A 19,151-nucleotide genomic window follows, 5' to 3' on the forward strand; every position below is an offset into this window, starting at 1 on the left:
TGTAAAAACAACATTAGCATTCTGTCACCTGTCTTCATTCGAGAAACCCCTCTTTCCTAGCCGGTAGCTTACTTAGCAAGGCTCGATTGAGGTATTACGAAGTTGGATTCAGGGATTCGTTTGGGTAGAAGGTACATGATTTGCCCTTTATTCAAGATATTTTTTTAAAGTTTACGATTAATAATGTAAGCTAATTTTCCACAAGTGATACCAGTGATTTTTCCTTGACATCGAGATAATGTCTTTCAATGGTCTACCACGATATTCTTAATCAGTTCTTCAGAATTATAACACAATCTGATTTGAGCTAACAGCAGGGAAGAAATCTTGTGACTCGACCCGCAAGAGATCAAATCACCGCATGAAAAGGACAAATGTATCTCTGCCTTTGAGCCAGCTGATAAAACTTGTCAGAAATAGTGTTGACCTTCCAACAAAACCTTTGCATGACACAAAATCCCCGCTTTCCTGGAGCATGAAACAATAGCCTGGCTTCACTGGGACCCTGGACAATTACTCGTTAAAAAATCTATTTCTCGCTGAATATATTTCCGAGTTTTAACATAGGATCAAGGTGTACGAAGCTTTCATTCAATTTGTAAGATTGGTCATAACAACTACGACTATTTGTTAAAGCGGCTGTCACAGTGAGCGGGCAGGGGCGAATATCTCACGAAAGGTAAAACGTTGTACAAATCATACTCTGTGATAATAAATAAGGTGTTTAGCTTTAAGAATATGCTGAGTTGGGATTTCTTAAGTTCAGATTTCAGCTAAGCTAGCTCTTAGCTACTATCATCCAAGACGTATATGTTAAAAATAGGTTCATTTCAAATTTTCGGCCAACCTTGCTTCAACAACAAACGGACTCCCCTTTGGAGAGACCTCCGAAGAAACCTTCAGGTTGAACTTTTTGAAACTGAATCCAAAAGAGTGGATATCTTTCTGCTTTTACAAAAAAAGACCTTAATGTGATTGACTGAATAACGATATATTTTCTGCCAAAATCACATTTTGAATTTTATAACAACAGTTGAGTTGTTTGATTGGTTAAATATCGGTATAATCCACAACCTATCTAGGATGTAGATGCTTCAAATTACATGAAAGTGCTCGCTTCAGCCTGTTCATTCACTTCTAAGTAAATCAGTTTTAATTTATGCCTTAGCATTATCGAAGAAGTCACACTGGAATACATGAATGCCAACTTGGGACATAAAACACCAAATTTCGTGCCAAGGGTGAAGCTTCGGCCGAGTTAAACAAATAATCAATGTCGATATGAAAATTTATGAAGAAACAGCGAGAAATGTTTATCATCGTGGCACTTTTATCAAGATTACACAAACAGCGTTAAAGATAAAATGTTAAAGATCATTCTTGACAGATCTATGTTAGTCAAAATGATTGATTTTCTCAAGTTAAAAAAGAAAATTGCATTTCCGTTTTAATTTTACTTTAGTTCGAATCGACCAGCAATCTCCGGGAGATGAGTTCCGTGCAAATAATCCATGTCCTGCAGGGCTGATATCACTTATACTCATATTTTTAAGTTTACCTCAAAGAGTGATATGTTTTTCATTTTAAAGAATGGCTATGTTTTTGATATATCAATCAAAACCTTTCCTCGCAATCAGAGATGTACTTCGCTGAAAATCAGACAGTTTGTTCAAATTCTTGGCAAATACTCAAATTTGTCATCTTTGCTAATATGTTAACCCACACGACGATATCGACGCTTTTGATACTAGGATTATATGTGATACATGTTATGTATGAGCCAAGGAATGGCCGAACTCATCTCAAAGTCTGTGGCTCCGTGTTAGATCATCGGAGTCACGAAATCTGAAAGGTCAAGGGCTCGATCCTTCGAGGTGGAATCAGATTAATTCGTTGTCTCACACTCGCGACAAAGTGGTTGATATATTCTAAACCTCGCCTCAAATCCATTAAGTTTGAACTCTACGGCCAGTTGAAGGAGCCTAGTCAACAATTCGATATTGTACCAGGAATGCTGCCATTTTTATTACCATTATCTTTTGTAGTTTTCTTCTTTTTTGCGGTTTATTGGGTGTATCATTGCAGGTGTATCCTAACAACGACCCAAATTGTTGCGTTTCGTTATAAATATTGTCAGTTCTTTATTTTAATTTACTATTTCACTGATTCGTGACGATTATCGAAAGATTGTTTAAACTATTTCCCGTCTGGGCGTGATTGCGCAAGATCTTTTCAGGAGCTATTGAATTAGCTCGAATGCTGCCTGATAGCCCCCTTCCGTGGGTGCCTAGGCTGTTTCTACAACTACTAAGCGGATAACTCGAGTTGCCAAATATATTAACTAACTTTGCAATCTTTATTTAAACTTTTTTCTTTAGTGAGAAATTATATTTACATAGAGAGGGATTTGTAAAAAAAAAAACACTAGCATTCTGTCATTTGTATTTATTTGAGATACTCTGCTTTCCACGCCGGCAGCTCACTTAAAAAGACTTGCATAAAGAATAACAAAGTTATACTCATACAATGTGATTTTTTCCCCTTTTTTTTTTACTCTCTTTCTGAGATGCAACAATTAAAATTGTAAACTAATTTGTGATGGATGGTATCAGTGGTTTTCCTTGGCAACAAGAATTATGTCCTCTAGTTACTCTCCACAATATTCTTTATCAGTTTTTTTGACAACAAACTGAATTAAAATAACAGCAGGGAATAAGTCTTGTAATTGGGATCGAAAAATATCAAGTAACCAGTTTTTCTTTTTACATAAAATACTTGAATGTCTTCTTTCAAGCCAGCTGAAAAAACTTGTCACAAATCGTGTTGACTTTAATTAAAATAATAATTTCTTAGACACAAAATCCCTGCAACCAAAAATGAAACAATAACTTGGCTTGACTGAGACTCCAAACAATTATTTGTAAAGATTTGTATTTCACTTAAAATATTTCCGGACATAGCGACGATAATTGCTTTTTCTGAAGGTCTTTATTTAATTTCAGAGATTAGTCGTGATAACTTCCAAGATTTGGTACCGCAGTCTAAACACTGAGTAAATACGAGCAGATATCTCGCGAAAGGTAAGATGTAGCATGCAATAATCAAATACCAAAATACCAGCTCAGCTTAATCTTACTCCGGGTCTTAATTTAAAAGCGAACCATACCCCTTTTGGAAAGATGACCGTGCTAACCTCACAACTGGAAATTTACAACTAAGAGGTAGATAGCCTGAAGAGAGAGACCTGTGCATACTTGATAAAACAAGGATATTTTTCTTCTAAACTCGCTTTCGAATTTTCCACAAACCGTTGAGTCATGTCGGCGACGAGATATATGTATAACCCACAAAATACAGATCTAGATATTACAAAAGTACATATCATGATCGAGGACAGCGTGCTCAACAACTTAAGTGGATTTTAACTAGTCCATTCGCATTGTTGAAAATGTTTCCTGGGAAAATTCCTACATAGAAAAAGCACCCAATTGCTAGAAAAAGATGACAGGTACAGCTTGAACATACCGTAATTGTGAAATGATATTTTTTTGTAGTAAGTTTGAGGAATGTTTATAATTTAGGCCCTTTCATTAACCTTACATTACACGAAAGCAAATGTCGAGTTTAAGGTCTTTCTTGACAAATCTATCTGTCAAAATGATTAATCTTTTTCAAATTAACTGAACATTTGCATTTTAATTTGATTTAGTTCTGGTCAAGAGATGAATTGCTTAAGTGTTTTACGTTCTGTGGGCAGACATCAAATGACGATTTTAACAATTAAAATCAATTTAAATAGAATTGGCAAGAAAGTTGTGCCTTTTCGATCCTTTTTCCTTTTTTTTTCTTTTGTTATTTCTTTTTTTCTTGAATTTTTGATAGTGTAGGGCCTGCTTTACAAATCGGATTTTCTTGAAACAAACTATTTCTGTGTAACTGTCAAATGGCTTTACCGGCTAAAATAAATATTGTCTCGTGAAATTTGAATAACACAACGTTATTCCTTCTTTTGCTTATTTTTTTTTAGTGAAACTTTGTTCACAAAAAACGGAAAATGTAACAAGGTCAAGAACTGATGAAAATTACTGTGACCGAGAACACCAGGAAATGTGAGCTCTGGCGAAAAAATTAATTTCGAATGAATATAGCCCCAGATTTACTGAATGGATTGTTTCTAAGTAATTAGAAGTATCGTCCAACAACTAGCGGCCGGCGAGTACGTTTCCGGAGTGCTCATTGCTGATTGGACCACAGGCCGCCCACACTCTGTGGATAACGTTTCAATTTGAATTTTTTAAAGGAAAATGAAAAAAGTTTCCTATGATCACTCGTGTTTGTGCTCGCTCAGTTTGTTTTCAAGATAATTCGGTCCTTCAATAGAATTAGGTAAGTAAACTGGTTACCGTAGAGAGTTTTTAAAGCTGACGTTCCAAGCGTTAACCCTTCGTCAGAGCAAAGGACGAGCAACTATCATTTTGGTGACAGTGACACTAAAACTGCTCACCAACAAAAAATTGTGGAGAAGAAATTAATAAAAAGGATCTATGATACTGGCCTCTCAAAGAGTCACGCGCAATGTCAAACATAGCTTTAAAAAAAGATGATCATCAGTCCCTCGGCGAGACAGAAAATAACTGGAAGAACTGAAAAACGTACCAAAATTGAAGCTTTTTTGGGGTCCTTAGGCATGCAACTACTACTGCATGTCCAGAAATGTTAATAATTGCATAACGTTCGGATGCCATATGGTCGAGACCTCCTCCCCCATAGAGCGCAACCGTGCGACACTCATTAGCCTATGTGCGACAAGGTTCGTCAAGTGTTTCAACATGCAGCACACTTTTTACAATAGTTTGTGTTCCTCTACAGATTCCTTCACAATATTTTTGCTTTCTAGGAAAAGATGGCCTATTTGTCACCCATTGTCCTTCTTACTGTCGCTTTAACCATTGTGTACTTCGTCCAAACTGCTAGCGCTGCGGTTCAGTACTGTTCTTCATCTGAGGCTCAACAGGATGCGCAGATAGCAATGAAAAAATGCAACAGCCAGATCAAATTCTGTTTCCTTCGCTACCAAGATCGTAATCCACAACTTCTGTATTGTAAAGGAATGTTGGTAAGATTCATCCTTTAAAATATGATCATATCTCTGAGTTATCACGCTCACTTTGATTAATCAATTTACTGGGCCGTTGTCTGTTGAACAAATATTTTCTTAATCTTAGTTATTTTCATTTGCTATTTTCTGGACGAGTCTTACGTCACAAAAACTGTTCACCAATCTTTGGCCATCTAACAGTTTACGTTTTTTGTTTTCCTTGAATTGTGCCAATGTGAACTCAGAAAACCGTAAATAGCAGAAATGTTTCTGGGATACGATTTAGAGAAACCTTATCTGTTCCCAGTTCCCTTTCATGACTAGAGATTCCACCCATTGATTGGTCATAATACGATAAAAATTTGGGGCATACTTTAGTTGTTCATGGTTTTCAAAGTTCCCATCCACACCAAAGCGTACTCGTTCGAAACGGCACACTTTTTGAAGCGTCTTTGTCGCCTTTGTCCATCATCCACACTAAAACGCCTGTAAACGCTCATGAGCATGAAGCCCTTGGAAAACAGCTCCAGAAGAAGAGTGTCTTGAAAATTCGTTTTTTTTCTTTTGTGGAAAAATGAAAACAAAGGCGTTTGAAGGTGCCTCACGTAAAGTCACCTCCATCTGCGTTTTCAGATGCTTTGGTGTGGTCGATGGACGAAATGTACCAAACGAGAGTACAAGAATAAAAATAAAGTCCAGTAGTGTGGACAGTTAAGCAATATTAAAACGCTAGAGAGGGTGAGGATATTTTGATTCAACACAACACACAACTGCTTCATTATCTCCCCTGCTGCGTATGCTGTAAACTATCAAGGGAGTAAATTTCTAAAGAAACTGTGGTGCTGCGTCGGTGGGAGAGTAAAGCAGGTAATTTAATGCTAACAACTGAGTTAAAAACGTAAATTGGCCACCGTAAAGAGTAAAAAGGCTGATGTTTCGAGCGTTAGCCCTTGGTCAGAGCGATTGGCAAGGGGCTAACGCTCGAAACGTCAGCCTTTTTACTCTTTACGGTGGCCAATTTACGTTTTCAACTCAGTTGTTAACATTAAATTACCTATAAACTATCAGGCTTACGAATCGGATCAGATGTACCTGATAGAGGCTCTATCATAGGCTTGACACCCTTCCCTCGTCATTGTGCTATGATCTGACAGATAATTATTTCGAAAGGAAACTTCCTCTTTAAGGGCTTTTCCATAGCAACCCTTTTCCAAGTTAGCCATCTGATTGTTTGTTTGTTTTTTTTTTTTCACCTTCCGCAGAAATTGCTGAAGTGTGCATTCTCCGAGAACAAAAAATTCAACGAGAAGTACACCGACTGTCGTAGTGAAGTGTTGGATGAGTGGATGTTTGTTGTTCTTCAGTACGTGTGTATTGGCAAACGTCTGGGCATATGTAACGACTATACTGATAAACAAATAGCTAAGATGGAGAACATGACAGATCTTTACGGTAACTAAATTACAGTCGAACCTGTATTAAGCGGTCACCCGGGAATGACATGGTTCTAAACAATGAGAGTATTATAAAAAATGATAAAAAATGCCATGTTTTGCGGTAATTAACCTTGTAATTTACAAAAACTCACTCATAAAATATTACTAACATTGATTTTGGGAGATACACATGGATTAACTTACTTGAAAGATAATTTTTATTTTCACTTGAGTGATTGCACTTCAACTGACCGTTCAAAGCAGGTGGAGAACAATGCAAAAAGGCCGTTGAGTCTCAGTAAAGGGTAAACGCGACCGCTTATTAGAGGTGACCGCTTGATAGGTGAAAACTACAGTAATTAAGTGAAAACAATTTTAGGACTTCGAAAACCGATCGCTTAATACAGGGTGACTGCTTAGTATTCAACTGCATCATACCATGGGAAACTAACGATGCAATCGATTCTTCCGAAGTGGAAACATGCAAAGGTCCTGCATGACTATCTTGATTATGTATACCAAGATAATTGGGTTTAATCAACTGAGTTGTTTATGTAAATTGGCCACCGTTAAGGGTTTCTAGAGAGAACTTTATGGTGGCCAATTAACATCATCAACTCAGTTGATATAATCCAATTATTATATAGATACTGATGAAATACCAGGATTTTTCCCTTTACTAAAAAACCATATCTTCATCATGCGCAGTGAAGATACTATTTTTATCTTTCACGTGTGGGGATATTGGTGTCGCCATGGTTACTAACATGATTAGCCAATTACAAGAGAGCTTCCCGCTCAGGCGCGCGGCCGGTTCTTTTGAAATTTCAGCAGTATAAATAAAATAAACAGAACATTACATAGCCGCTTGGGGATACGAATTTTATCTTCATGTGCTGAAAGTATCTCTCACGAGTGAGCGAAGCGAACTCGTGAGAGATACTTCCAGCACTCGAAGATAAAATTCGTATCTCCAAGCGGCCATGTAATATCCTCTATTTAATCTTGTTTTAGATAAAGTCGCGTTCAGTCCACCAACGCCGATTCCTGGCTAGCTATTCCCTGACAATACCCTAGTTAGGTCCCTGTTAGAAGTACTTCTCCTCCTGTAAGAGATGTCAGCGCATCGTAGCGTTCCGTTAAATATTTTAGCCCTTTACACCTTGACATCAGTATGCATATTCTCCATACTTTCTTCATACATTTTTAAGGTTCTGAAAAGGAGAATTTGTTTATCAATCCAGAGCTTCTTTACTAGTTGATCATTTCCTTTATTCCTATGACCTCAAAGTTTATTCAGGGGTGATCTTGTATGGAGAATTTAGATGCCAGTCACTTTAAGCGGTTAAAGGGTTTAGCAGTTAAACCTCTAACTCCTAAGAGTGATAAGCATCTAATTTCTCCCAACAATATCACCCCTAAATCAAACATTGAGTTCAGGAGAATAAGGGAAATGATCGGAAACTCAAGAAGCTCTTGATTGTTAGACAAGTTCTCCCTGCAAACGCCATAGAAAATGTATAAAGAACAGTATAGAGATATATATTGTATACAGATGTTGGGGTGGCACAGGAAAGTGTCAAGCCCGAGAACACAGCGCAGTGATTGCAGGCCATTAGATCATTTGTTGACTATATTTAAATTTATTTTGTTTAGAAAGCAAAGCACGGTACCAAGGTAGAGGCGTATGCGGGATGGAAGGTAACATGAAATTTTAACATTCGCTTCTTTTCAGAATTTTCTTTTCATTTATCAAGTTAATTCGGTTGAAATTTATGATAATGACTCAAACCGACATTCTGCGCCTAGTGGTTTCACTTGAGTTTTAGTAATTATTGACAACATTTCTATGATCAATGAGGTTATGATTGGCGGACAAATGTAGTCGATTTATCAAACTGCAACTTCCCAAAGGAACCATTCCAAGGATCTGAATTGGAGAGCAATAAGAACGAGGTCGTGTTAGCCGATTCTTTTGACTGAAAATTTCTCCGCTCCATAGAATCATCATTGATGTATTTCTGGTCATTTTAGTGTCTGAAAGTGGCAGTGCAACAGAATGCGCTAAAAGAATTCATCGCCAATGTCTCCGGAACTTAGTTGAAGACACAGAAGAAGAGGATCGAGCACTAGACGAAAAGGCTTGTGCAGATGAGGCGGAGAACCTTTGTGACGGTGTCAATAACTTCCTGAGCTGCTATTCAAAGCTGGTGCGGCACCCACCAACAAAATTTGTGCTCACCCGGTTCCGGAAATCACCAGAAAATTCAATGATCTCATCCAAACTTTCAGTCACGATCTGATGTCAAAATACACAGAAAATAACGCGATGGCGAAAGACATGTGCTGTGTCCACGAAGAACTGTTGGATGAAAACCCCATGGAAAATCCCTGTGGCGTCCGAAACGATGATGACTCTGATTGAAGCGGGAGGTGTAGGTGGAGTTGGCGACACAGAAAATCAGTTCGAACTCCTGCTAACCCTTTGCCATCAAGAGCTGATCCGTAATCCTTCCTTTTTTTCTTCCATGTGTATTTCTTTGCAAATTTAAAATCCTTTCACATGTTTACTTAAAAGTGTATGAATGTTGTAGGAATAAATTTCATTTGAATCACTTGCAAGCGTTACCTGGAGAAGGCCACGGTTATTTTAAACACTCCAGCATCTTCAATCATTAAAACAACCTCCCAAGAGGAATATATTCGTTTATCTTGTTTCAGCGGTATAGCATGCTTTACTTAAACGCTGACGTCAAATGATTACGTAATTTCTGTCTCGGTCCCTTTCAACCATTTTGCACAGGGGGTCTTACATTTACCTTAGGCTTATGAGATGTTTTAATATGTTTGTGATATGTGACGTTATTGAAAGGAGAAATTTCAGGGTAATCGCTGCTGGTAGCGAAGGGTTAAAAATGTAGGGGTTGGACAAAGGAGTTAGAATACGTGATAAAATGCAGGTTGTTTACAAGAAAATGACACGTGAAAGAGCGAAGTCCAATGTGGCAAAATGGAATTTGAATGGTGGGATACAATTCAAGCACGTGAAAAATTTCCTGATGTTCATGTAGCGCAATAATTAGGTATGTTCTGTTTGGACTTTGGACGTTGTTTTCATGGTATGTGATGAAATGCAAGTTTTAGCGTGTGCGTTGAGTAAAGGAGCGGAAAAACACATTTTGACATAAAAAGTTAAATGCGAACCTTTCGTATCCCGATAAATCTCGACCGAAATCGACAAGGCTCTAGCGAAGGCCACCCACCATCACACTTATCAAATGAGCCCAAAATTTCTGGTGAATGTCATTCTTTATGCACAGCCCCGTAATTGGTGCAAGACATTCAAATGCTATGATATGATTGGTGCAAGATATTCAAATGCTATGATATGATTGGTGCGAGACACATACCCTAATGCAGCAATTTGATTGGTGCGGGATACATACCCAAATGCGGCGATCTAATTGGAGCGAGCAACGTACCATTCTATACGCGAACATATGGTAATATCACATGGCTATTTAAAGTCTCAGCTATGTAAACATGAGCTAAAATGTTGAAATTTAGATTTAGATTGTTGAAAGACTTTTCTTTAAGAATACTTTATTAAAATTCTATTACTAGACGAATCTTTTAAAACAGAGCCTGCTGTTAAGATTTACAAAACGCCCCAACATCTTTTGAAGTATAATTTAAAAAGTCACTGGGTATAAAATCTAAATTCAAAGGTCAAAAGAGTCGTATTTGTTTTCAATAGCCTTCAAAGTCGTCTACTTCTACAAATTTCATTAGCGTTTCTTGAGAGGCTAGCACATGAGCTTGGCTTAACTTACTTCAAAATGATCAAAGCATCATTTGGACTATTGTGAACAAAGTATGCCAACACAGCTTCCTTCGCGTCAAGGACATTTATAAAAAGTGCTAAATGGAACATGGTTAACAGCATTCAAAGCAAAATTCTTTATTGCAAGTTCCTCTCCCTTTGCAAGGAAACAAGAAGGGCTCTGGTGAAGATTCACGAGAGGCGGGGACATTTCGTTTGATCGACGACAACAGTTCTGCTCTATACGCATGGAATTCTTTCCTGTGTAAACAATACGTATCCCTCTCCTTCATAAGAGGCTTGCCTGTGTCCTGCGATCTTAAAGGCCCTGAAGATCTTTCCCCATGTAAATTATCCCTGTTTCGTCCCTTCATAGGCGTAGGTGAACCCTTTTTGGCTTTTTTTGAAGGCAGACAGTCTTGGTTATTCATTTGACTGCTTTTCCTCGCTAACCGTTTACCCGCGTGTGACCCAAAACGGGAATTTTTAGAACGTAGACCACTAGCTACCACAGACGTACTTGTTAATGTTTCTTTTGGGCTAGAAACCAAATCTTTTAACCTCTTTTTTGTCCTGTATCCAGACTTGACGTTACAATGTGGAGACACAATTCGATCACTACACGGATGTTTTTTGTTAGCATTATCTTCCGACGTACAACCACCCTTTTCGGAATTAGTCACAATTTTTCGATGTGAGCGTCTTAGAGGTTCTTGACTTGCTCTGCTCTCTTTGACTGGTGAACACGGACTGACTGCGACTGTATCTTTATCAGGAACTCGTAATGTGTGGTGTGATGTGGAACGAGAATTCGGCTGCTGAGCTAGGGAAGCACTGAGAAACGAGTCCTTAAGGTAAACGCCTTCAAGTTTTACCGAGCACTTTAATTTTTCGCCCGAGGAGGGCGGCAGGATTTTTAGAGATCGACGTCTGGGAGTAGAATACGACTTTTCTTCGCTGGAGCGTAATTGGTGACGTTCACTTGAAGCAAGAATCTTACTTCTCTCGTGGTCTAGCACCTCATTGAGTTTGCAGCTCGTAGCTGCAGCATCGTTGGTCCTCTTTTCAAAGCTTGAGTCAGATGTCTGAAGATAGGATTCCTCACTACCTGTCATTGTTGAACAGGATTCGACACCATTTTGAAAAGTGGGTTTCGAGTGTTTTCCATTTTGGATTAATACCTTGGACTTTCTACCAGCTGGGAATATAGGTGTTTCAGGAGAATTTTTCGAAAAGGTACTTTTCAAAGACACATTCTGCGATGAGGTCCCTTTCAGTGAGAAAGTTCGTGAGAAGGGGCCTGGTGAGGAAGTACGTTCCGTTAAGGTACCCAGTGTTCCTTGTGATAATGCATTCTTCGAAGTAGTCCCCTGTGGAAAATTTTCTTGTTCTTCGTCAGAGACCATGGACAAAGCAAGAGCAATCCTGTCGCGAGAATGCAAAACAACCTGTGCAAGACTGCAGTCGCCATTTGAGTTATCACCGTCCAGTTCGTCTTCCCCTGAAAACGAGGTGTCACTTGGAAGTTTTGCACCTGATGAGGTAAGCGGCTGTACAACAGACACTGGTTTCTTGTAAATACTAGACAACCTTGGATATGCTGAAAAGGGACTCGCTTTAGAACAATTTATAGTAAAGGTTACATCACAGACGCGTTTGTTAGAATTAAATTCCTCGTACTGCAATTCCTTAGAGCTCTTTTCTTGTGCATACTTTGATCTCTCCTGATTACCCAATTTGGAGGCATCTTTCCCAGGATCTATTCCTTCAAAATCTTCAATGCATCCCTTGTAATCATGTGTTGTAAAAGAGTCATTTATTGTAGGGGCTGAGTCCGTGCAAAGTTCATCTTCCTTGCCAGACACTATACCCCCACCAGGTCCATCTTCTGGGTAACATGAGGTAGGCCCACTTGCATCGGAATCCTGGCCATCGTCATCTTCAGGGTCACTGTACTGGTCACCATCATCCTCTGTTTCACTCTCATCTTTGGAAAGATAATTGATATTAGAGCTGGATGGCTTTAAAGGAAGTTTGGTTGGGGCATGCCATCAACACCTTCCAACTCTATCCCGTTAAGGAAAAGTCCTTCCATTTTTTGCTACCCATTCAAAACCAAATTTCAATCGATCGTAGCATAGCAAATTAATACAGCCACTTTAAATATATTCAGAAAATATTCCTGTAATTAGATTAAAAAAGAAACGTTGGTATTATACATTTCGAGCACACATTGCCAGCGCTGACATGCTATCTGAGACCTGCAGTGTAGGAAAATGCCCTTATCAAGAAGCAGATTACTGAAAAATAGTTTCTTTCTAAGATCTAAAACAACACTTGAACTAACAATAGACACTTACTGATATCAAATCAGGGGGCTTACCCCCTTTCCCCCCCCCCCCCCCCCCCCCAACACACACACACACACAGCTTACCCATGAACACAATTACCCCTGCTGGAGCATAGACACAAACACAAACATTCAAATACTAAGAACAAAAAAGTGACTGTCACATCAACATATTTTCCACAGGGTAAAAATAAGCATTTGCAACAGAGCAGAAAGGTTAAGGAAATGCCTGCTTCAAGCTAGGAAGATCAAACAAGAAGCATCAAAAAATCCAATTCTTGGAATTTCAGGGTTCTCCGTAATATACAGAGAAGATGGCCGAGTACATTAACCAAAGGGCTTACAGTCCAAGGAAGAAAGGTACACAGCCCTACAGAGTCTGTGTGTTATTCCATGGAAGATGAAAGTAGCAAATGGTTGACACATGAAAAAAAGTACCAGCAAGAGAATTGAGAACTGAATACTAGGAAAGATTAGTAGCAAATTATATTCTGGAATGTGAAAATGACTCTCAAGAAAGTTGTTTGTTCAAAAGCCTTTCTGGAAAAACATTTTTTTTAATTTCAGACAGTTGACTTTTAATAATCCACACATTATTTTTTGAAAAGTAGACAACTCAGAAATCTGTAAAGGCAGTTTCTTAGCCAGTGGATAGTGCTAAGTAAAATTTTACGATTCTGTTGCAGAGACAGGTAAATAAGAACTTAATCGGCCAACAAGAAACTCATGATTATCAGATGGGAGAATTCACTCTCAAATCTCCCAAGTTGAACAAAGAAATGGCAAAAAACTAATAAGTTACCTTCATAAAATTCACTCAAGTAAACTCCTCCACGTACTCATCAGGTACCAGTGCATACTGAAAAACATATTTTCTATTGATATAATAAGCTGAATTGAATGCATGAAATTCAGTTGCCTCTTACTAATAATTTACTGGAGGACAGATGTATCATCACCATTAACAATATTTTGCTTCTTTATGGTGTGCAACAAGTAGATTCCATGTTGCCATTGGTCTGTTCAGTAATAGAGGACAAATAAGGGACACTCAGTTGAGACTTGCATGCCTCTTTCTTGTCCTTACCACATTTTGATGCATTAGTTACTAAAACAAGGAATAACCTAAAATGACATAAAATACGCCCTGACTGATGTCTTGACCTAAAATGATCAAAAGTAACCAACACTGACTAAAATGATGTAAAATAATGTTTAAACTTTACTGCAACAATTTAAAATAGTAATTGCCAGTGATATACAAAAGAACAACAGAACTGAATGTGCAAACTGAGTGCTTAGTGTGCCACTCAGAACACTCAGAACACCTTAGATCATTGTGCTACTACCAGTTATTATTGTGGATCTTTTTAGCTAGACTTTTTGGTTATTTTAGACATCAGTCAACATTATATTCATTTCTAGCCATCTTAGACATCAGTCCAAGTTATTTAAGGGTTTTTTTTATTATTTTTGGTCATTGTGCACAACACTCAAGGTCATTTTAGGTCATTTTAGGTCATTCCTTGTTTTAGTAACTACAGTTTTGACGCACAGCAACATGGACTATATTTTTTCAAAACACATTGATAAAATCGAGCAAATTCTTCCCTTCCTAAAATAAACAATAACTCTCAAACGAGTGATTAGTGTACAAGGAGAAAACTATGAGCACGTTTTTGCCAAAAATGAAAGCTGTCGTGTTAATTATCTAGACCTGAGTAACCCTACGAAATTCAAAAAATGGTCTTACATGTCTTAGGCTGTAAACTGCGATCTTTAACAATGCAAAGGAATGCTGTAACGCAGTTGCAAAGAAAAAAATAGGCTTTAAGATTATAGAAGTACTTAAATACGACACATACCTTTGAAAATATAGCTTCTAATCAGCCTGAAAGGTAGTAACAAAATGATTCCCAAAGCCCGCCATCTTGGTTTGAACGCGAGCTGCTTCACGGGATGCAGGCTTGGTCCCCAAGCACAAACATGGCGGACGCAATGAAGGATTACGTGTCTATTTGGTCGACCTGCACGATCGCTTTCCTACTAAGACTTTGTCTGATTGTTTATGGAGAATGGCAAGATAAGAACATGGTTGTTAAGTACACAGATATCGATTACCACGTTTTCACTGACGCTGCTCGCCATGTCGTCGAAGGGAACTCCCCTTACTTACGACTTACATATCGTTATACTCCTCTCGTAGCCACCCTCTTAACTCCAAACATCACTCTGCACATGTGCTTTGGGAAAGTTCTTTTTGCACTTTTTCGATGTTTTAGTTGGATATATGTTGTATAAGATCCTTCATTTACGCGGGTGTTGCGAGAAAAGAGCTGTTTTTGCCTCGTTGCTATGGCTATTTAATCCACTGTCCTTCACAGTTTCAACCCGCGGAAATGCAGAATCAATCTTGGCATTCCTGGTCCTTGCAAGTATCTATTTCGTCCTCAATAAAAACACTTCGATGGCTGCCTTTTTCTTTGCCCTTTCTGTAACACTTTAAAATCTATCCCATTATATATGGCTTCCCATTTGTTCTACTTGTGGGAGATGATATTTATGACTGCAAGAAATCAAGTGAAGGAACGAGTGACGATGTGAAAAAATCTTTAGGTTTTGTTTCTCAAGCCGTGGCGTTATATGTTCCATCCTCAAAGGTTTAAGTTTGCTATGATTGCTGCAGTAATCTTTTTAGGATTAACTGGAGTGTTGTATCAAAGGTATGTATCGCCTAAAAAGTGCAGTGCTATCTTATTCTAATTGTATCATTAACTGCCACAACTTCTCTCTTGACCAGAAACCTTAGTTATAGAAAAACCCCATAAATGAAAAAGACATAAGTTTTTTGGTATGGCAGAAGTCAATTGGAGCTTCACTTCCTAAAAACAAAAATTGAACTTAAGGAAGAGAACATATTTCCATAGCACAGCCCAAGTCATGAATTACTACTAACAGTCCCCCTTGGAGGTGATTGTATGCATAAAAACATTCAGAGATGTATTGGTCCAAGACTTAGAAAAACAAGCCTATAAACTGAGCAAATAGAGGGTATTTCATGATCAGGGATGGACTAATTTCTTTTTATTCTAATGGTGATAATATTTCCTTAACAATAAGCAAAGGGAATGAGGAAATAAACTTGCATCCAGAAGGCATTGTGTAATGTTCTGTTATTAAATAGATATTCTGTTACATTCAAATCAAAGACCTCAGAACCCCATTCAAGATGATCACCTGCTTGTTAACTCAGCTAGCCTAAAAAAGTACATACCTTAAGCAATGTTAGTAAATTGGAAAAAAAAAAGTCCTTTGCTAAAGGCAATAAGCCAAATTCACATGCCTGGTATCTATAAGGACATTGGTATCTTTATACATGAATGATATGAAAAGAGTGTTCACTGCATGTAGTGCAGATATCATGGATTACGAAAGAGAATTTAAGTATGTCACTAGTATATATTTCATAACACAGAATTCCACATCAATGATTTTCTGAAACAGTGAAAATGCCATTCTTAGTAAAATGCTGACAGGTATGTGCAATAATTTTCCCTTTTCAACAGATATGGTTTTGAATTCCTTGAGCACACTTACCTTTACCATGTAACAAGACGAGATGTGAAGCACAACTTTTCAGTGTATTTTTACATGATGTACCTAGTAGAAGGCACCTACTGGTCCCCAGTACTTGGCTTGGCATCTTTCATACCAACAGCTTGTTCTCGTAGTTGCATTTGGCAGCCTATACTACAGGGACATTCCATTTTGTTGCTTTGTGCAGACATTTGCATTTGTTACCTTTAATAAAGTGTGCACATCCCAGGTAAGTCAAATTGATGCAGTGAATCCCCTTTTGGTATGGCTAATGTTGAGTATGCTCCAAAAATAGTTTTTTTTTATCTTTACCACTAGAAATTGAATATAAAGTTTACCACTTATTGCATTTTGCAATTCTAAAGAGTAACCAAAACACTCAGATTGAAATTGTAAGTTTGTATTATGTATTATGGCAGTATTTTCATTATTTTTCAGCTTACAGGTAAACTCCACAACAAAAATGCAAAAAATTGATTTTCTTTACCAGAAATGCCATTGTTCCAAACTTCTAACTTCTTATCACAGGATCACACTGCATAATAGTCTTAAAACCTTAATCAAGGTGCCTAAAAATGGACAAAAAAGCTTACTTTTCCTCCTTTACTGACTGAAATGTTTTTTCCTTCTTTTATGTTAGTATTTCTGCTGGTATTTATGTCTTCTCTTTCCCCTGATCCTGGATTCTGTTAACATCTCACTACAGGAAAACAGTTAGTCTAACTTTAGCTTGGTTTGCTGGACAGGTGAGATTAGTTATGAGAGATACATAAAAATATAATGTTGATTTGGCCATCTTGAATTTCTGAATTCCTCTCTTGTAGATGCCACTTATTCCTACACTATTTGCCTACTGGCATTTCTTTTCCAGTTAAGTTGTCATCCTGGGAGCACAAGGTCAAATTCACACTGGAATCCCACCAATTTCTTACTTAGGTCCTTCTTATAAACAGAAAGTTCTAAATGAACCTAAAGAGTAACCCTCTGGAACATCAGAATCAAGTACACCCACTCACATCTCACCCTCTTTCTTCTTTTTACTTGGCACCCATTCTATAACACAATTTGTTTAACCTCCAATATGATTTGCATTGTTGTGACAGGGACAGACACACAGACAGACACCCAGACAACCAGACAGATTTGGACAGTGGTGAGGGACGAGACAGAGGGAGGGAAGGACAGACCGACATACATAACATACATACCATACATAGCCTTTATTTCCTCTTTCAATCCATAGAGTAATCTATAAAAATGAAGCTTATATCTTTGAAGAAATAAAAACATTAACAACAACAAAAAATTCCCAAAAATGTATTATTTACAAGATTCTTTAACTCAGGATTCAACAAGTTTGTTTCACTCTGGGAAAAGGTATCCAGGCTTTGTGAGAGTCTCTTTCAATCAGAGGAGACATGGGTTCAAACTCTGTCAAGCCTGAATTTTTCTGACTTCTTTTCTACATTTTGCCTAAAAATTGCAAGCTCACTCACCTACAAGGATCACTGCTTTTACTCAAGCTCTTCTTTCATCATTTTGATAATTTAATCCTGCTCTCGTTTTTTTTTCCTCAGGCCATGTGGATTATTGCCTGCATACTACTTGGAATACCAAAGGAATGAATAATTTTGTTTTACGTGTGGGCTGGTAGTGTCGTGTTCTTTTGTTGTTAATATTTTGATTTTAAATCAGCTTGTTTCGGAACATTACAAGAAAAAAACCTTGGTCAAAGAAAGAAGAATAAAGCCTACTAGTGAGGAAGCATAATAAACAGAAGTATTAATTCACCCACTTGTTAGTAATGAGTCAGTCACTGGTTACTTTTTGTTCCTGCCAGCAATGCTGGAGTTTGTTCCTAAAGTTGTTTTTACCCCTGTTGAGTTCGGCCGAAAGTTGGTGAGCTTGTCGTTTCAAGCATTTTTTCTGCTCAGTTTGATTTCTATAGTTGCCGGTTTTATGATGACTCCATAGCTAAGCCGCATTTTGAATGGTTTTTCAATTTTTTAGGATATTAACTTAACGAACGTTATATGCTCCCTGGAAGTTGACGCTAGTGGATTTTCCACGCCAAAAATAACGAAAGATCTTTGTCCATTATCGTAAAATCTTGCGCTCAACAGTCGTACCTTCTCTTTGTCTTAGAATCTGAAGGTGTCAAAATAAGATTGCAATCAATAAACCAAAGAGAGGGTTAAGTGGTGAAAGTTGTTCGAGGTACACCCTGCCCTATCTGTCCATCATCATATGGTGCATGTGCAGATAACGTGAACTACAATAAGAAGCCGTGTATGACAGGTAATTCGCCTACTAAAAACACTCTTTTTCGGGGGGGGGGGGGGGGGGGGAGTTTACACCCATCCAACTGCTCCAAGGTTCTCAGGCGTTTCCGTCTGTATTCCCTCTGCTACATGAGTTATGTTTTTCACGTTTTTCAAAAAGTTATTTTAGTCCGAGAGCCCGCGCTATTTTTGAGTCAATTCTCCCGCGCGCGCATGACGTTTATTATTAACGTGGCCTGTTGCGTACCATTGTTCCATGGAAACTACAAACAACAACTTACACCATGAATTACCACAACTAGGGAAAAAACGCGTTAAAAGCTCTGACAGTTATGGAAGAAAATACCGATAGACTCAGATACTGGTCAGGATTTCATAATCGAATCTAATGTTTTTGTCGTTCTTTCAATTTTTTAATGCTTTGAATTTGTAACGAGCGCATTCTTCTCTTGACCAGTGGATTCCAAGTGAAGGTTCTTTTTGAGAAGCTATTGAGCTAAAGCTACATTTGTTGCCACTTCTGAACACCTTTCGTTCACTGCCGGTAAGGTTTACAGAACTACC

General features: G+C 38.0%; 1 protein-coding gene and 2 pseudogenes across 1 annotated transcript in view; 2 read left to right on the top strand and 1 right to left on the bottom strand.

Annotated features, from left to right (window-relative positions):
* LOC131785755 (uncharacterized) lies at window positions 1-9,198 on the top strand (annotated as a pseudogene).
* Window positions 9,199-10,183: 985 nt separating this feature from the next.
* LOC131785760 (uncharacterized) overlaps window positions 10,184-19,151 on the bottom strand; it is a 20,866-nt gene continuing 11,898 nt past the window's right edge. The window contains exon 3 of the mRNA XM_059102708.2: window positions 10,184-12,344. Coding sequence (XP_058958691.2) covers window positions 10,471-12,344 — 1,874 coding nt within the window. The 3' untranslated portion in view covers window positions 10,184-10,470. The remainder of the gene's footprint in view (window positions 12,345-19,151) is intronic.
* Window positions 14,695-18,075, top strand: LOC136280022 (GPI mannosyltransferase 1-like; annotated as a pseudogene).

Source organism: Pocillopora verrucosa, chromosome 3, assembly GCF_036669915.1.
Source record: "Pocillopora verrucosa isolate sample1 chromosome 3, ASM3666991v2, whole genome shotgun sequence".
NCBI classification, from domain to species: Eukaryota; Metazoa; Cnidaria; class Anthozoa; order Scleractinia; family Pocilloporidae; genus Pocillopora; species Pocillopora verrucosa.